The 18,159-nt window shown below is 38.1% G+C and overlaps 1 protein-coding gene across 9 annotated transcripts in view; it reads right to left on the reverse strand.

Moving 5' to 3' along the window:
- Positions 1–42: 42 nt before the first annotated feature.
- LOC107997150 (POU domain, class 6, transcription factor 2) overlaps positions 43–18,159 on the reverse strand; it is a 172,447-nt gene continuing 154,330 nt past the window's right edge. For 4 of the 9 annotated variants that reach the window (XM_062084177.1, XM_062084173.1, XM_062084175.1 and 1 more), the window contains 5 exons: positions 15,394–15,574; positions 14,433–14,489; positions 13,157–13,240; positions 6,091–6,242; positions 43–5,829 (listed from right to left, as the gene is read on the reverse strand). In XM_062084177.1, coding sequence (XP_061940161.1) covers positions 5,705–5,829; positions 6,091–6,242; positions 13,157–13,240; positions 14,433–14,489; positions 15,394–15,574 — 599 coding nt within the window. In that variant the 3' untranslated portion in view covers positions 43–5,704. The remainder of the gene's footprint in view (positions 5,830–6,090; positions 6,243–13,156; positions 13,241–14,432; positions 14,490–15,393; positions 15,575–18,159) is intronic. The other 5 variants (XM_062084176.1, XM_062084174.1, XM_062084180.1 and 2 more) reach the window with 3 other exon arrangements.

The following is an 18,159-nucleotide window of genomic DNA, read 5'->3' on the forward strand; positions in this document are numbered from 1 at the left end:
TAAACACAGAGGGCGGTGAATTAAAGAAGAAAGAAAAAGAGCTGATTTTACTAGCGATAATTCTTCGGATTATTTGAAAACGCTCGACAATAGGATTATCGTGTGTTAATAATATTATAAATTGCGGTATACATATCTCGTATATATAGAAATCATACACAAATCAGATCGGCATATAAAAAATTATATGTACAAGAAAGAGTTCGGTTGGAGGCGCAGTCAGGACCTTGAAGGTACGATCTTTGTGTGATTTGTACCACAATATATGTTTTTATTTTATTCTTGTGGACACCTACTAGATTTTACACAGATAGTTCGCTTAACCGCTAAAGATTCTTTTTTTCTCCGTTCCACTTCATGTTCTTCATTTTTTTTTTTAATTTTTTTCCTTTTAAATACGTAGTTTAATGTTACATCGTGTGTCTAGGTGCTAACATTCAAGCTAAAGGCTACGGCTGCTTAATTTAATTGTATACTTAATGTGTTTTAATTTCCTTTTTTCACTGTACGCGTGTGTCTCATGTACGTGTACGTGTATGTATAATAATGTATAATAATGTATGTATATATGCGTATGTCTGTGAATGTATTAAATTGTATATGTATGTGTACATGTATGTGTGTGTATGTGTGTTACGTGGCTTATGTGTGTATATTAACGCGTTTTCCTCTCTCGTAGCGTGTTCCGTTATGCTCATCATTTATTGTGCTGTCACGATCAATTGTCTCCCGTCTTTTAAATTGCGAAGACGATGGTTTATTACAAGATTATTATTATTATTTTTTTTTTCTTCCACTCGAATGTATCGCGTGGACGTGTTACGTGTAATCTTCTCGAATTTGTTGAAATTTTATATTAATAATAAATTAATAATAACGAATCGTGACGTGGAATCAATTGACCCTGCATCCCTCTTGTCTCTTAGCGTCGTTCGATTGCTGATTGTATTTGTGGATCGTGTGCTAGCTTAACCCTCGTTTATGTACAATTCAAGTTTTGCAGTTCAGTTATATACTTTATAAAACGTAGTAGGAACTTTGGTTTCGCTGGGCAATGTTTCAAAAGCAGTTTCCTCTTTTCATTCGTGCCACGAACTTTTTTCTCTTTTTTATTTTTTATTTCTTACCTTTGATTTATATCCTTTGTTTAAACTTATTTTCCTGAAAACACAATTCGGTTATTTTTATTCTAATGCATCGTGTTGCATATATTTATTCTGATATATCGTGTGGGTGTATGTTTTTCTTTCTTTTTCTTTTTTTTTTTTTTTTTTCATTCTTGAATTCAACCTGAAATGTGAAAATTCGGCCGGAAACTGCTATAAAACATTCGCCCGTGGATCTATCTTCCTTAGAAATATGACACTCACGAATACAGTTCACGTTTTTTTTTTTTCTTTAATACTCATGTTTATATTTCCGTAATGACCTATTGAATATCAATTTTTTTTTTCACGAAGAAAATACACATGATTCGTAAATTTGTTTTCTCTCTCTCGTCAGTAGTATTTCTCTCGTTCACACTCTCCCTCACTCTCTCGTTTGTAATTTTATTTTTTTTTCTTTTTAATTTATTCTCTCGTCAACATCCACCGCGCCATTCTCCCCCATTTTTTTTTCCTCGTATAACAAAATTTAATAACCGGAATATCTCTGTACAAACGTTTTCATTCTTTTCTCTTTTTCTCTTTGTCCCACCGCACTCCGTCACTATCTTCCTATCAAAAAAAAAAAAAAAAAAAAAAACAACATACACGTCCCCCATTAATCAAAATTTTGAATTTTGAATCGTCCCTCCATCGTCCCCAATTCACCCCTTAACCGTACACCATTCCATTCGTTTCTATAATACATTTTTCCATTTCTCTCCCTCCTTTTTTTTTGCACTATTCTCCATATTTTCCATATTTTCTATTGCCTCCATCTTTTTGTATGCTTCGTTTAGGAACAGATCACTTTGCTCGTATCTTTAATCGTATCCTAGAGAGTAAAATACCTTAAACGTACGCGTTTATCCTTACAAATTTATTTTTTTTCATTTTTTCAACCCCTCCAACCCCTTAACGCTTTTATTTTTATTTTTTTTTTCATCTTTTTTTACCGTGCGAATAGTGTTTCGTCCGTCCATTACATAAATTATCTGTCTGTCGTCGTCACGTCATTGTCCTCGTGTAACTATTTCATAGCTATCACGATCACGATTTAGTTAGTTAAACGTATCATTTTTTCTCTTTTTTTCTTTTTTTTTTTTTTTTAGATTCTTACGATATTGCAGTCCCTAGGTGTCGCCTTAATTATGTACACTCGCTACCCTTTCGCGCTTCTAGCTACGCTCCTTGCAAGGATCTCGTGGTTTAATAATTAATCGTATGTGAGTTAGCCCATTACAACGGCGGGGTATCGAAGTATGTGTGTGTATCTGTATGCATGAATGACGCGAATGTTTATTATGTATCTATGTGCGTGTATACGTGTTGTATATATCCCATTATTTCGTTTCGTTCCCTTTATTGGCGATCATACGGTGTGTCTGTGTGTATACGTGTGTATATGTTTCTCATCTTTAATTATACTCGAGCTGAGAGATATTTAAGAAATCGTGTCGTACCATTATTACTTTTTTTTTTTTTTTGGGATGGGTTTAGTTTCGCCTACAGTATCGTTTATTACGGCAAGGAAGGAAAAATCGTCGAGAGAGAACAATGTCGATCGGTCGCGCGCACGCTCTATTCTGCAGTTATTATTTATAATTATTATTACTTTTTTTCCGCATATTATTATTTTTTTTTTCTCCATTTAAAAACGACTATCCTGCCCTCCAGTAAGATTAGACGTAAAGAAAGAGAGCCCTTTCACTTGAAGCGGAACACATTCAAAAGTAAAACGCTATTATTCACTATATCGATTAACCGGGGAATACATGTGATACTTTTATCCTTGTGGATGGTCGATATTTTAAGCTTCTTGTAATGATATTATAATTTATTTTTTTATTTTATTTACTTCCTCTTCCCTTCCTTCTTCCTCCTCCTCTTCCTTCTTCCTCTTTTTTTTCGCTTTTTTTTTTTTTTTTTTACTTTTTTCATTTTAACTAACGAACCATTCCTCTGGATGCGTTATAATAAATACGAAGATTCGTCCGTGGAAATTGGAAAAACCTGTCCCTGGTCGTACCGCGTCCCGTCTCGGTCGGGGAACACCGCCATCTTGTGAATAACGACGCGTTTCAAATGGCGGCCTGAATCGCGTAACCGGAAGTGAAATTAATCCCCGCCAATGACGGTTATGGAACGCGTGATTCACTAGCACGCATTTATCAGTGTCCTCGCTTGGTGAATTTGCAATCGAATTAGTATCGTTATAGAGTGCACGTTGCCTGCTCATGGCTGTGTTATACACACGTATATAATACGTACATTCATATGTATATATATGTATACAGTGTATATACCCAGCTAACGTTTATTTCATGGAATTTATGTCGGTGATAACTATTTCGGTCGGCTTCGCACAAATTTTACCGCAAGATTATCTTTTATACGAATCACTACGGCTCTTGAGAATCCAATGAACGCCTGATATCGATCCTCGTGATTTTGATGATTCATTCTTCCAGTAAAAATCTATCGATTTTTCGTGAGAATTAAAAAAGATGCTTCTGAAAGCGATTCGTTCAATTTTTACTTTAACTAGAAGCAAAGATTCAGTTTCTTTTCTTTCTTTCTTTCTTTTTTTTTTTTCTTTCCAGTCAAAGGAAGAATTGAATTTATTCGATCCTTTTTTTGTATTTTCCTTATTTTGAGGCGGGTAATTCGATTGCATATTTCCCTGGGCTGAATAGACGGGACGCGTACCAAATATAAATATATCGATACAATCACCAGCGGCCAAGCAGATCGAACATTTAGGAACGAAAGATGCGTAAATGTTTAATACGTATACCTCGTTATATGGCAGATTATTACGGACTAGTAACTTTTTTTCTTCCATGTTTATCTCTGCGGGGGAAAAACGTCAAACCACTTTCAAACGTCCCTTTTCTCGTTTCCGGTTCGAATAGAATTTTAAAAGGGTATTAGGAGGATCCTTATGATCGATCGATAATATACTTTCAAAAAGACATTATTGCATTAATTTACTCGCTACAAAGTTTCTTCTTTTTCTCATTTTTCTTTCGTATATTTTTTTTTCTTCCTTTGTTTTCTCTATCCTCATTTCCCTCGTGACTTTTTGCTTTTCCCTTTCGATCAATTTTTTTTTTTTCTTTTTATCTAAAATACACGCGTATAATTTATACAGACGAGCACACCCAGAGAACAATATGGTTGAAACATCTTTCTTTTCTTTCTTTTTTTTTTTTTCTTTTTCCCTAACGAAGCCTGTAAACGAGTGGTTGTTTCACCGGTAAGAATGAAAATAAAAAGAGTTGGATGATGGATCGTCATAAACGATAGCGGCGGTACTGTCAAAACTTTTCCGTTTCTATTTCCTGTGTGAACAACTGAATTGTTGAATCCCGCTGTGTATGGCATGTGAACGTGACGGTACTGTTGTTGCTGTTTGTTATTGTTCGTTATCGGTAATGTTACTGTTTGCTGTTCTCGTTGCTTCAACTATGTTCTTTCCTGTGTGCGAAAGGACCGAACACACTGGTCCGTTCCTCGATCTCATGGTTCTCGATGGGATCTCGTACGAAAAATACCATTCGAACGATTTCAAAGTTCGATCATCGATACTTTTCGTACGATCCACGATTTTTGTGCTTCGTCTGTTGATTTCATAATGACAGACGATTCTCAGTAGCTGGAAGCTTCTCGATCGTTTCACGAACTAGCGTTATCTGTGCGATTACTTAACGGAATTACTTATCCTAGTTTCACGAGCCGAGACGCGACTTGATAATTGTTGTTTGATTTACGTCTTATCGTGTTCTGTCCTCGATACGAATGATACACGAGATTTTTTTTCAATTCGCGAATTCTTCCCCGAAGAATTTATTAATCTTTTTAAAATTTAAAAGGTTTTCTGTTTTATCATTAATCGATAATATTTCGTGTATCACCCATAGGAATATACATTATCGTCAGTCGCTTTCTTACCGGCTGCCAATAGGAAAATCGCACTGACTTCATGGTCGATAAAATTTTTTTTTTAATTTCTTAATCGATTCCATACTTTTTTTTTTCTTCGTTTAACGAAATATCGGATAAGACGATGGCGGTTAAGGCAATTATCAACGTTACAAACGCTCGACTCCTGTACATCACATTAACCGTAGGTTAAAACTATTTACAGAATAGGTCTCGTATACGCCTGCAATCACAATGATGATCTTTTTTACATCGATCGTCGAGAGCGCCCCTTTAAAAATTCATGGCTCGACGGGTATCGTGCATGAGTTTTTAAAGCGATTCCTTCGGAACGCGCTAATTTCTCCGAATTATTTTATTAACGCGTCGCCGAGATTCGCTGTTACTTCTTTTTCTCTTTGTCCCCCGTTGTTTGAAATTCCTGTTCACGCGATTATTCATCGATCCGTCCCTGATTTCGTCGAAGTGATCGATGAATGAAACGCTATTCGAATCTCGACGAATTCAACTCGTGCAACGTAAAATTCGAGTCCTTAAAGCTTCTTATTTTCATTCTTTTTTTTAATTATATTTGCTCACTGGTTCCATTCGCGACCAATCTTGTCCTAGCACTTTTACACAACGTCCTTCGACATCAGTCTCACCGCGTTTTTCAAGGATTGCCTCTTGTTACAGAACCAAATCCTGATCACTTCTCTGTCGTATCCGAGGCGTTGCGCCAAGTTCGTGATTTCGTTACCTGAAATGAATACAGAAAATAGTTAGTCAAATTAATCTTAAAGGACAATTTAATTCTCCAAATTTTATTTTTTCCTTCTTTCCGAATACGTACTTAATAAATGCGTATTAAATGTGCAACGATTGATTCTTCGAAAATATTTTTTCGTTAGAAATGTTTAAAATAAAATAATCTTTCTTCTAATCTTTTTTCTTCCTTAAAGTTTGCTTCGAATTTGAGAATATATCATGTTAGAAAGACAAATGACAAATGAAAACTTACCATTAGGATGAGTATTTCTGTCGAAGTGAGCGTTTAACAATTCCAAAGCCTGGGGGGTGAACGAAGTTCGTCGCTTTCGTTTCTTGTTCGTTTCCACCCCGATAAAATCCGTCAGCTGATGTAGCCCGCTCTTGTGCCTGTAACCAAACACACTGTCCTCATTTCTCTTCAATAAAATTCATACTGGTAACAACGTTCTTATTAATACTACGAAATACTACTTTAATAAATCACGCAAAAAGCAAGGACAGACTCTCGAAGGAAAAATATTCGAAAAATGAAATTCAGAATGAACATCGATACATCGCAAACATCGTATTATCGTAATTAAACGATTCATCACCTTGAAAAAAACACGCAAGAAAAAGGGAATAACAATAAAAAAAAAAGGAAAAAAGAAAAAAATGATACAAACCGATGTAAAAAAACGACTTGGAAAACTGAATTTTCATCTCACACTAGTGCAAATACCACCCCGATCGTACTCTAATCAAATATTAAAACAAAACAGACGGATCGGTCGTCTGTTAACTCGGCAAACTTTCTCTACATCAAAGCGATCCTCGCGGAAAGCGCCATCGTAAACAGATATAGGAGTTAGTCGCGTGAACACCGTTCAACATTTCTCTCCATCGTCTCGCGATTCGAATCGATTCGATTCCTTACAAAAGAAAAAAAAGAAAAAAAAAAGAAAAAAAAGATAAAAACCCCCCCTCAAAAAAAAAGAAGAATAAAAAGAACGAGGAGGAAGGAGGAATGGCCGAACAAGAGAAATGACCGAAACAAGAGAAATGACCGAAACAAAGCCGGCCGGTTTTGCGAGACATTCATCCCCTTGACTGATTGGCCTTCGTCCCTAGCCGACCAACTTTCCCTGATGGAACGGACGGCGGAGGACGCATCGCGATGTCGCCGTCGCGCAAATGAAATTAGCGATCGAAGCGCGTCGCATCGAAAAAAACCTCGTAACCGTAAACAGGAGAGAACTTCCGTTGGGAATCGCGGCTAAGCGAGCGAAACGCGGAGAAAGGGTGGAGGTTGGAAGGACAGAGACAGGGACGATAGAGGGAAGGGTGGAAGGGTTGGGAGTCTCGACCGTGCGCGATATACATACGCATCGAGAGAGAGAGAGAGAGAGAGAGCATTAGGCGACAGAGGAGGGGAAGAGAAGTAGGTGGACGCCGCTGCGGAATTTATGTTTTTAATTTAACTCCGTATGACCAACTGTCGAGCCCCGCCGAAAAAAGTGCAGGCCGAGCCATTAGCATCGCATGGTGATATTTCGTCGAATCCGCGAAAACAATATGCTAATGGAGAAGCCGGGGTGCGCGAAGAACCGATGCTTCGAAACCCCAGCCCCAGGGGGTGGGGCGAGTTTTCAACGGAGGCTGACGAACGACCGAGAATTGGGGAGGGCGGGGGAGGGTGGTGCGTGGCGATACGTCGACGATCGAGGCGTCGTTTTGCCGGTGTTTAATGGGGAAAAAATTAATGGGGCGGTGATGAGATAGGCTCGGCGGAATAAGGAGTTATTTTATACATTTTCCTTTATTTCAGCAATTTTTTTTTTCTCTTGTGTGTATACGTGTGTATGTGCGTGTGTATCGAGTCGAATCGAATATATTGAAATTTGACGATATTTGAGGATATTCTAGATTGTGGAGAATGATAATCGTATTTTTTTTTTAAATAAAAATGGTGATATAAACAATAAGAATTATAACGTGTTTAAACGATCAGATAATCGAACAAGTTTCCATATTTTTCGCGACCACGATCGTTCACGATGAGTTATTCTTAGAAACTTTTAAACTTTCATCGTTTTAGACTGTCATTATGTCGGATAACGAATTGGTTTTCTGTTAATTGTTGTCTGTCGTATAACCATCGGCCGTCAGTGACTTAATTAACGAGAAGAATTGGGAGTGAAGGGAGGAGAATTTATTAAATTGATAGAGAAAAAGCCTCCTCCGTCCTACGGTTACCGTGTTTAACGTCCGGGAAGGGGGGAGGGAGGGAGGGTATGTGATTAAAATTAACCATACGGTAATTACATTTTTCCTACAAAAGAGGATTTATTTTTGGCGGCACACGATTTATTGATTACATTCGTGTTATTGGTATGAAAGTCTGATGAAGCTTGGAGGCTCGATGAATTCGCCGAAATGTAAATTCACCCATTAAGAAAATATTGAAACTCGGAGGACCATGTATATAAAGGTAAAATCGATAAAAACGATTAAACAAAAAAAAAAATTAAACCGATATATACATATATATCAAATCCTCCGATCTTAAAAAATAGAAACTACCAATTATAAATATCGGATATCAAAGTGTAATAATTATGCATATTATTTTTTAAACGATTTTCACAAAGCCTGCCCTGGCCAACATTACGACCGATCGAAATGCAAGCTCGAGAACTCGTCAAAGCATGCTGAAACGAAAAAAAAAAAAAGAAGAAGAACAAGAAGAAGAAGAGAGAAAGAAGAAAGGGGGTTGAAAAAGGAAGCACAAAGCTTTCAATAACTGAAGACACGCGACACAAATTAAAAGGCGACCGTTTCAAAGCGGTCACAAATATCGTAATTGCTTCTCTTGCGCCAATTTACCACCGCTTTCAATAATCTTAATAAACCCTTCCGCCTCCAAAGGAAACGTTATTATCGCGCGCGTGTATTGCAGGCGAGAAAAGCTGACTGAAGAAAAGAGGAATACCCTGGTTAAGGGTAGGATGAAGAGGGAAAACGTGGAATCAAACCCGGCGCCGAGGGTTAACTCGAACACGTATTCCCCGCATACATATAAGTGAGAAGCCGAACGAAGGGAGAAAGAGGGTGGAACAAGTCGTGTACGACTGTGAACAAGGACAAGGATTATTTACTTGATGCACATGAAATTTTCTACGAACTTTGAATTCTGTAAATTAATACCCTACGTTATTATCAAGTATACGATAAAAAAAAAGAAATAGATCACGCGTGAAATCTAAGGATTTAAGGGAGAGGGGACGGATATTTTGGATACTTTTTTTTAAAAAAATTATCTTACGTTCCACGTAGATCATTTCTTGTTCGAACAATTTTAAACTAAATTATCTTAAATAAAACGACTACGCGAATAAATAAAATTCAATTCTTACTTTTGTTAGAAAATAATAAAAAACTAGTTCCAGTATCCAGAAGAACTTATTCAATTCGAGCAAGAATAAACAAAAGCAAACAAGAATCAATCATGAGAAGAACAGGTGAAGAAATGAGAGAGGCTCAATTCTCTCCCTTTCTCTCTCTCTCTCTCTTTCTTTTCTCCAAATATGAATCAGACACTCTGGAAATATGCTTAGTCACCCTCTGTAGCCTCTCCTTTCCTCTCTCGAATCCTCTCCTCTCTCTGTCGTCTCGAATCGATCGGAATAAATCAGCCAATCGAATATTTATTAGAAACTCCTTACCGGTTGGCATTAAACGAGCCCACCTAAATCTCGGGTCCGTGCAGGCACATATTTACCCGGATGTATACGAACTCCCGGGAGGAGGAGAAGGAGGGGGAGGAGGAGGAGAAGGAGGAAAGAAGATCAAGCGAGGACGCCGCTCTTCGAAACGAAGAGGAACTTGGAAACGCGTGGAAACGCGGGGCAGCAGCTGTTGGGTCCATTGGAAAAGTAAGTGGAGGGGGGGAGGAAACGGAAAACGGAGGCACGGATCGGGAGAAGGGAATAAACAGTGGGGGTGGAGGATTCGTGCGTGGGTGTGTAGCATCGGGTTCGAGAGTGTTGGCGTTTTACACGATCGTGTAGAAACGTTAAGAAAGAGAGGAGAGATCAAGCGGGGGGGAGAGGAGGAAGGGAAGGGGAGTAAGGGAGAGGGGAAGGAGGAGAAGAAAGGACAGGAATCGTGGGGAGCGAGGAGGGGAAGGGTACATCAGAAACCTGATTTTAATTAGTCCACAGTTTAATTACTCGGCAGATAAATCGTGCACGTGCACCGCATAAACTAGCCGCTTTCATTTTTCCTGGACGCGGCAGGCGCACGGTCGCGCGCTTACTTCTATGCCGCGAGAATGCGGGATGGGTCATTGTTGCGAGGCAGAAGGAGAGAGAGAGAGAGAGAGAGAAAGAGAGGAGGAGAAGAGGAATGACTGCGTTTCAAACCGTCATCGAATCGGATGGATAATTGTTAAAGAAGGGTTGAGAACCGGTTGATGGATCAGCGGACTCGCGATCCACGTTTCCTGCATTTTCTGTCGCGATTTTGTAAATATATCGCGTTACATTGGAATTATTTTAAGGACGAGAGATAGGGAAGTAAAAGCGTTGAAGTTTTACAATTCGATTATCAGTTTTCAAATTTATAATTTCCGATGAAACGAAATTTTGAAGTTGAAGGTAAATGGCGACGAATTATAAAAAAAATATTCATTTTACATATTCGTATCATAGCGCTAATTATTTCTCTTTTCTGTTACAATCGTTTTGCTACACTTTCGTCGCACAAAACGAGGAAAAATTACGAAAACGGCGAATCTTACGAATAGCGACATAAAACTTGAAAGAATAATATTCTCCCCGAAAGGTACACAATGTTTCGTTTTATCGCGTGAAAATCATCATCGCGTGAAACAAAAAAAAAAAAAAGAAAAAAGAGAAAAAGAGAAAAAGAGAAAAAAAAACAAAAGGATCAACAAGAGAAAATGTTGACAACTTTCGCTTTTCGTTTCGAAGCGAACGAGTAATCAAGGAACGAATCATTAAATGGGGAAAAACGGTTCCGGGCCAATAACGGGCGGGATGATTCGCTGTTTCGCCGGCGCGAAGGTGTTAATGCACAGTCAACAAATCATTTTGTTCGTTTTGGGAAAATCTGTTGATGCTACGCCGCGGGAATGCGGAATGGGTCATTGTTGCCGGCTCGGTCGCGGAAAGAGAAATGACCGCGTGCTCCTGTCATCGAATCATCCGGTTCACGGTCGAGATACATGCCGCGCACCTCGATATACGTACACACGTATACACGTATACATACATGCGTTTTATAACACGTATCCGTCTCTCTACGTATTTATATATATATTTTTTGCATATAACACGCGTACATATGTATATATACGTGTATTTTCCACGCTTTTGCAGGCAATAATGAAACGGTATCGCGGTGAAATTGAAACCATAAACCGTGTTAGGCGTCACCGACTCGTAAAATTCGACCGATTGACGCTCTTAGATTCCGGTATCGATTAAACGACGATTCTTTACCGAGTTAACATGGACACCGATCCGTGAATCGTGTAAGACAGAATGGACAGGTGGATATAGATAGATTTATGATATGTAATAATCACGCGGATTTTTTAATTTATGGATATTTAAACGTGGAATGGAATCGTTCGGATTGAGAATAGAAATCAACCGAGGAATCATTGTACATATCCTTGAAATAAATTTCGCTTTTAAAGAAATCGTGTAACTCGTGTAAATCGTGTAATTTTTTCACGATTTTCGAAAAGTTGGAATATTATGATTATTTTTTAATTCAAATATTTTCGAAAATTTTTTCAATTTTTTTCAAGAAACGCTCGCTAATAGGGTTTGAAGCTTTCCGTTTGAACATTGAAAAGAGAAAAAAAATCCGCGGAAAAATAAAATTCTTTTCCACGATAAAACACAAAAATTCCATTTAGCCTGTAGAAACTTATCCAATCTTTTGCAAACTCCGATACACTCCGAGCGTTCCAAATTCCGCGCAAACCTAACTTTCGATTCAACCAACAAGGCCAAACTTTTTCAACGGTGGAAAAAAATTAAAATCCATACAAGGGGCCGAAGGAGTGATGAAACACGTTACACCGAAAACTTCGCGAGAATTCCCAATTGCAGGGATATAAATCCAGCCAGCTTGTATCGTTGTGTATCGTTATGAGGCCGTTGTTGCGTATCGACAATCGAACGATTCGAGCGATGAATTAAACTTTGAATTTCGCTAATTACGAATCCTGATACATCGTTGGGAGAAAAATCGGCGGTGTGTGTAGGTGCGGCGGTGTGTGCGCGGCGGCAAAACCGATACCTCGAAGGAGAGAGGCCGATAGGCGACTTCTTTCGCGACACGAATAAAACCGGCGGTACCTGTACCCGTGTGGAGAGGCGGCGCACGGTAACGGTTTCCCCCATTCTAATTAACATTCCGCGTATTTATTAGACGCGGATCCGCAATTAATCAGGCAGATTCAATTAGCGAATTACCAATTAGCACGCACGCGTTCACACGGTCTCGGACACCGCTTGAGATCCTGGATGTTGGCCGATGTTGGATAATCGTAAAATTTGCGTTGTCCAAACGGAGATTTTATGTTGGAACAAACGATCCTGATGAAATATAAACTTTGAATAAAACGTTCATTTTGAATTTCTGTTTTTGGAGAATAAAGCTTGACTTTTTTGATAAAATTTTTTGAAAAATGGTTCGGCGGAGTTTGAACGATATAATTTAAGATTTGGTTCGAGGCGACGAATGATTGATTTTCGAACGATCAAATAATCTTTGAATTCTCAATTTCTTTTGTTTTTTGAAAGAAAGGAGATTTTTGATAGAGCTGAATCAGTATGACAGTTTGAAATTTGGTTCGAGATTTGGACGATGGTAAGTAAACTTTGAACATGTTCATTCTGAATTTCTTTTGTGTATTTTCGAAGAAAGAAAAATTTGATTTTTCATAGAGAAATTTAGAACAGTTTGTATTTTAAACATCTTAAATACGAATAATTTTGTTTTTCTTTTTAGAATAATTTTAAAGAGAATATTCCATTTGATCAAATGGAAAACTTGTAATTTAAATAGATAGGCAATTTAGATATCAGGAACATGTGATGGATAATTAGAAACTTCAAAGAAAATTGTTACGTGCAACGTGTTTTACAATCGTGTTCGTGATATTTATGATTTTAAATTATTCGTATCTAATAACGTTCTCTTTGAACATACGATATCTTCTACGTGTATTAACACTCATTACATACAATGAAATGGATTTGAAATCGAAATTTGATATTCTAAAAATAACAACTCACCTTTCTTCAGCCTCTTTCATCCACCTTTCGAGGACCGGTTTAATCTTTTGCGCACTTTTTGGCGTGATGTCCAATTTTTCGAATCTAGAGCCAACAACAATTTATGATTCACGTTCTCTGATTCCATATCGTGTATAGAAATATTATACTCGTGAAGAAAGAAATCGAAATTTCAATCGTCAAAGACGTAAAGATCCTTCCTCCCAATCTCGATATTTTTCAATTTTTCAATTTTTTTGAATCTCAAGATACTCTTTACTTCGAATACTGTTACTCTTCGAACGAGAAGATGAAAAAATTCTTTGCGTCTTTGTTCGACTAAAGGAGCACTAAAAAAAGCATGCATTGACTCAAAAACAGGACATTGACAATGCGTGCATGCTTAAAGGTTTTGGTGATGCCGTGTATGATGTTGCCAACGCGCTTCGAGAGCTAGTGTTCTTCTGCGTATATTAACGACAGCCGTATACCAAAGTAATTGTATACAAAGATCGAGTGATCAATTTAGACAAAAAAAAAAAAAAAGAAATTTAAAAAAGAAATAAAAAAAGAAACGAAGATCGTCCAAAAAAAAAAGGAACACACTCTCTTCGACGGACGTCGATCTTCGCGATTTTTTTTTTTTTTTTTTACGTGTACTCACGCGTTGGCGACATCATGCCCAAGTTTGCCAATGCCCTGGCTCGAAGAAATCGTTAACAAGTTTCACAAGTGCTCCTTTCGCATCTCATTTTAATCTTTTTCATTCTCTTTTTCTTTTCTCTCTCTCTTTTTTTTTTTTTCTTTTTCTTTCATTGCCAGAAACGGAGTTAGAAATTAGTGATAGCGATATTGCAGCTATACCCAAATATGCCCCAAATTGATACTAAAGACGTGTTCGAAGCGATATAATCGTTCCATTTAACGAAACACCGAGGAATGAAACGGAGAAAGTCGACATACATTGGAGAAAAATAGAAGAAAGATCAAGGGCGATAGAGAGAAAGAGATAATGTAACTTCATGTATATTATCGTTATGCACGTGTATACTCGTGTGTCTCGCTTGTCGTTCAATATTACAAGGAAGATATATATTAATTTCAACAAGCCTTGAAAAAATCGAAGATTTTTTTTTTTTTTTTTTTTTGAGAACACTGATACTCTGAGCTACTCTCGCACACGACGATAACCAAATGTACGGATTCACATGCTTGGGTATAACTGCTATGCTTCCAGAAGGATTTGAAAAAGTTTTAGATTTTTAGGTAAATTAAGTAGCATGAGGGGTGAACGTACGTAGCTTGCTGCTGAGAGGCAATCTGCGAGGCAGCGTACATCTGGGTAGCCAGGGCACTGGGGAACAATCACCAATGCTTAAATTAGTCGTTACGATAACAATACCAGGATGTAGAAACATCGTTTCTACTTGCCACCAGCACTACCACCGTGGTTCCTTCCGGGGATCTTGAACAAATCTTATCTCTTAACAAGCTAAGTGAGAGAATGGGGACGCATGATCTCATGTCAAAATCACGTGTGCAACGTTCGAACGAAACACGTGTTCAGGAACCACCGTGGTAGATTACACATTACACATGAAAATTCAACGACGTTTTTCTCTCTCGGAATATGTACTCGAAGAACTCGTGAAACGCGATCAAGGTACACAACATGGCTAACTCTGTCGCGACAGCGCTATGTCCAAAATTAATTGGTCACTTGGGACCAGATCGAATGCTAATTTCAACGACGAGATCCTTCTTCTTTTTCTTCTTCTTCTTCTTAGAATGATTCATAAAATTAAAAAACACGAGGTAGATAGAGGCAAGACAAAGATTAGCAAAGAGCTTAAAGAAGTGGCCGAATTAATGCAATAGATCGAATGACCAATTTAATTTGGACATAGGGCGGAGTAAAAAGAGTTGATCCTTGGAGGAACTTTGAACGAATGTCCCTTAGCCCCGACTTCTTTAAATGGAAGAAGACATCATCGAGATTCAGCGTGGTCTAGAAATGTACACGGATTGTTAGCAGCCAAAAACAGGGAAGCATCCCTCTTTCTTTTTTTTTTTTTTTTTGGCCATTTCCAGTGACCTGGCACATTGTCGTATATCAATCTAATTTCATCGTCCTTTCTTTTTTTTCCATTTCTGTGTCTCATCAGCGACGTCCGTATGAAATATTCGTGACAAGTACAAGATGAAGATAAAAAAACTAAAATGACGAAAGGAAAGACGACGAAGTGTCGCACACTCACCTGCATATGGCACTTTGGCTGTAAGCTGGCCCCTCTGTCACGCTCAGGGCCTGTCCCACCTGGGTCTGCGTCAGACCCAGCGACAATCTGCGAAACTTGAACACCTTAGCGAACTCCTTGATCTCGTCCAGATTTATCCCGTCGACTACGTTGTTCGTGGCCTCGTTGATCGTCGGTTGATCTGTAATCAGTAAAATCCTTCCTTTGGTGGGATTTAAAATTGAGGAAATCGATAATATCACAATCGTGAGATGATGATTGTTTCTCGATTCTTTAATTATTCTTCGCAACGTATATTTGCCAAAAAAAATACACTCTAGAATGAAGATCGTCGATTATTTTCAATTACGTTTGGTTAAAAGCTACAACTATCTTCTGAAAGAGATTGTCTAATAAAATATTCCATTGTATTCATTTCTCATCCATTATCGTACTGATTCTCTTAAAAAGATCTACGATCCTTGGAAGAAAGTGTTTCGACAAAGAGCAATTGTCCAACGAATTCCGGATCGACCGACCGGAATGCCTCAAAGTTCTACCTAGAGGCCTATCTAACGATACCGGCTTCGTTAAAGCTGCTTCAAACGCGCCGATTTCTCTCGTAAATCTGTCACCCCGAACGTATGTACATACGCACGCAATAGAGGTGGCCAACTATCTCGGCCAGTTTGAACGGCTTTCTTCTTGCAATAAACCGCAAATCTTTCTTCCGTCTCTGCGCCGTCTCTGCGATCATTAATTTCCAATCGAACGCGGGATCCTCGTCCGTGGAACACAGACAAAAACGCGACGACGATGCTCCACGACTTTCTCGTGCAACGAGGAAGTGCCTCGTTTCGAGGAATGCGCAAGTATTTTCGCGAATCGGTACCGTTCGCAACAGAGAATCCGTTATTTTCGTATCAAGATGAACGTGAGGAACATTTACACGAATGTGTTTTTAGCGAAAAAACGCGTACAATCCCTCGAAGAATTTAATAAAATAGGTAGAAGTATTTAATGTGATATTTTTTTTTTAGTAATATCTTCGTATTTGCAATAACTTCTCCGTTCAAATTGTTCTTCGATATATCTGGTATTTTGCTGTGTATGGGTCTATTATAGGATGGAAATGGCCGAATTCTTAATGAAACTTTCAAATTTCGTTGAAAATAATTAATTAAAGTATAACACATCACTGTACATACTGAAATCGAGCAGTTGATGCGCAATGTTATAACTTAATTTCTCTTCAATTCCATTTGCATTCGTTAAAGTTTCGTGACAGAGATGCAATTTCTGTTGAAAAACTTTCACGGTGGTTATACATAATGATTTATAAAAAATGCATAAAAAACATTCGACAATGTTACTTCAGAGAGGACCGAGTGCGTAAAGTGATTATTAACTCTTTTTTCCGCGCCATTTTTTTTCAGAGAGGGCGCCACGTGCCCGACCAGCAGATAAAAAGTAACGTTTATAATCGTATTCTTCGCATTATAATACGAAAAATTTGCATTGCTCGTTCATTCCTCAATTATTCAAGACCTCGATCTTTTCAAAAAAAAAAAAAGAAAAAAAAAAGAAGAAAGAAAGTCACTTTAATCCTCATTATTTTAACCAAATCGACACGTTCAATATTTCTCATCACCCGCAATCAATCCTAATTCGAAGCCTCATTGTTCTTAACGAGCGATTCGCGACATTTTTTTCCAGCAAACGAGAAAGACACTCGATAATAAGGGCGTGAACGAGCAACGTGAATGCTCGTCGATCGTGATCTCTTCCCTCCAAATTTACTCTCCATTGTCCTCCCTCTATCCATCCATACGAATCATAAACGATCCTCCTCCCTCTCCTCATCCTACGCCTCTCTAAATTTACGAATCGACTCTCAAGGATCAGCGCGAGATTGGTTAACAAAAGCTTAGATTTATCAAGTAACGTTGGCATCGGCAATTGAGAATCGTTAGGCTCGATACGTCGAACGATTATTATTATCATCGTTGTCCCGCGGAATGACGAAGTGCCACAGCCTGAGCAATGATTGTGAATTATTAAAATTATTGTCTGGCCGACTTGTCGAGGGGTTACGTGCACCGTACACGGAATCTTTATGGCTTCCCAGAAGGCAGCGGGAGAGAGCATACGATCTAATACACCGTAATGAGCCGTGCATTGTACGATATCCTATTAGGATTATTAAGAGCTTCGAGGCGCGGACAGACGCCGCCAACGTTATTATTTATCGGCTTTGACCGTGCGTTAAATGTTGAACCCGAGCAGAAGGGAAGGAAACGTGATTCGAGGCAACGAGGCACGAGAAAGAATCGGAAAGATCGGGTCGAATTTTTGTGCGGTGCCGTGTGAGAACATTTTCTAAATATTAGATTCTTATCTACGTAATTATCTTACGATATATTGTAATAATATAGTATTGAGACGTTTTCGAGTTGTCGGTCGATTCTTACTTCTTGAAATGTATTCTTGATTCTTGGAGATATTATTTAAAAATATATTCATTATCTCGTCTTTATCCGTTTCACATTCGTTTAAATCGTTTATTTGATTGTCTGTTTGATTTGAAATTCCATAAGATGAAATAAAAATTGGATAGAATCGATAAATAATGTGTGAATGGTTAAATATTATAAATATTTTAATAGTTTTGCTAATTCTGGAGCATGGACTAAAATAAGATAAAGCGATGAAATCGATAAATGTTAAATATACCTTTATGAATTCTAAATATATTCTTATAAATATATAAAGAGTTGATGGCGCCAC

Source organism: Apis cerana, linkage group LG13, assembly GCF_029169275.1.
Source record: "Apis cerana isolate GH-2021 linkage group LG13, AcerK_1.0, whole genome shotgun sequence".
In the NCBI taxonomy this organism is placed as follows: Eukaryota; Metazoa; Arthropoda; class Insecta; order Hymenoptera; family Apidae; genus Apis; species Apis cerana.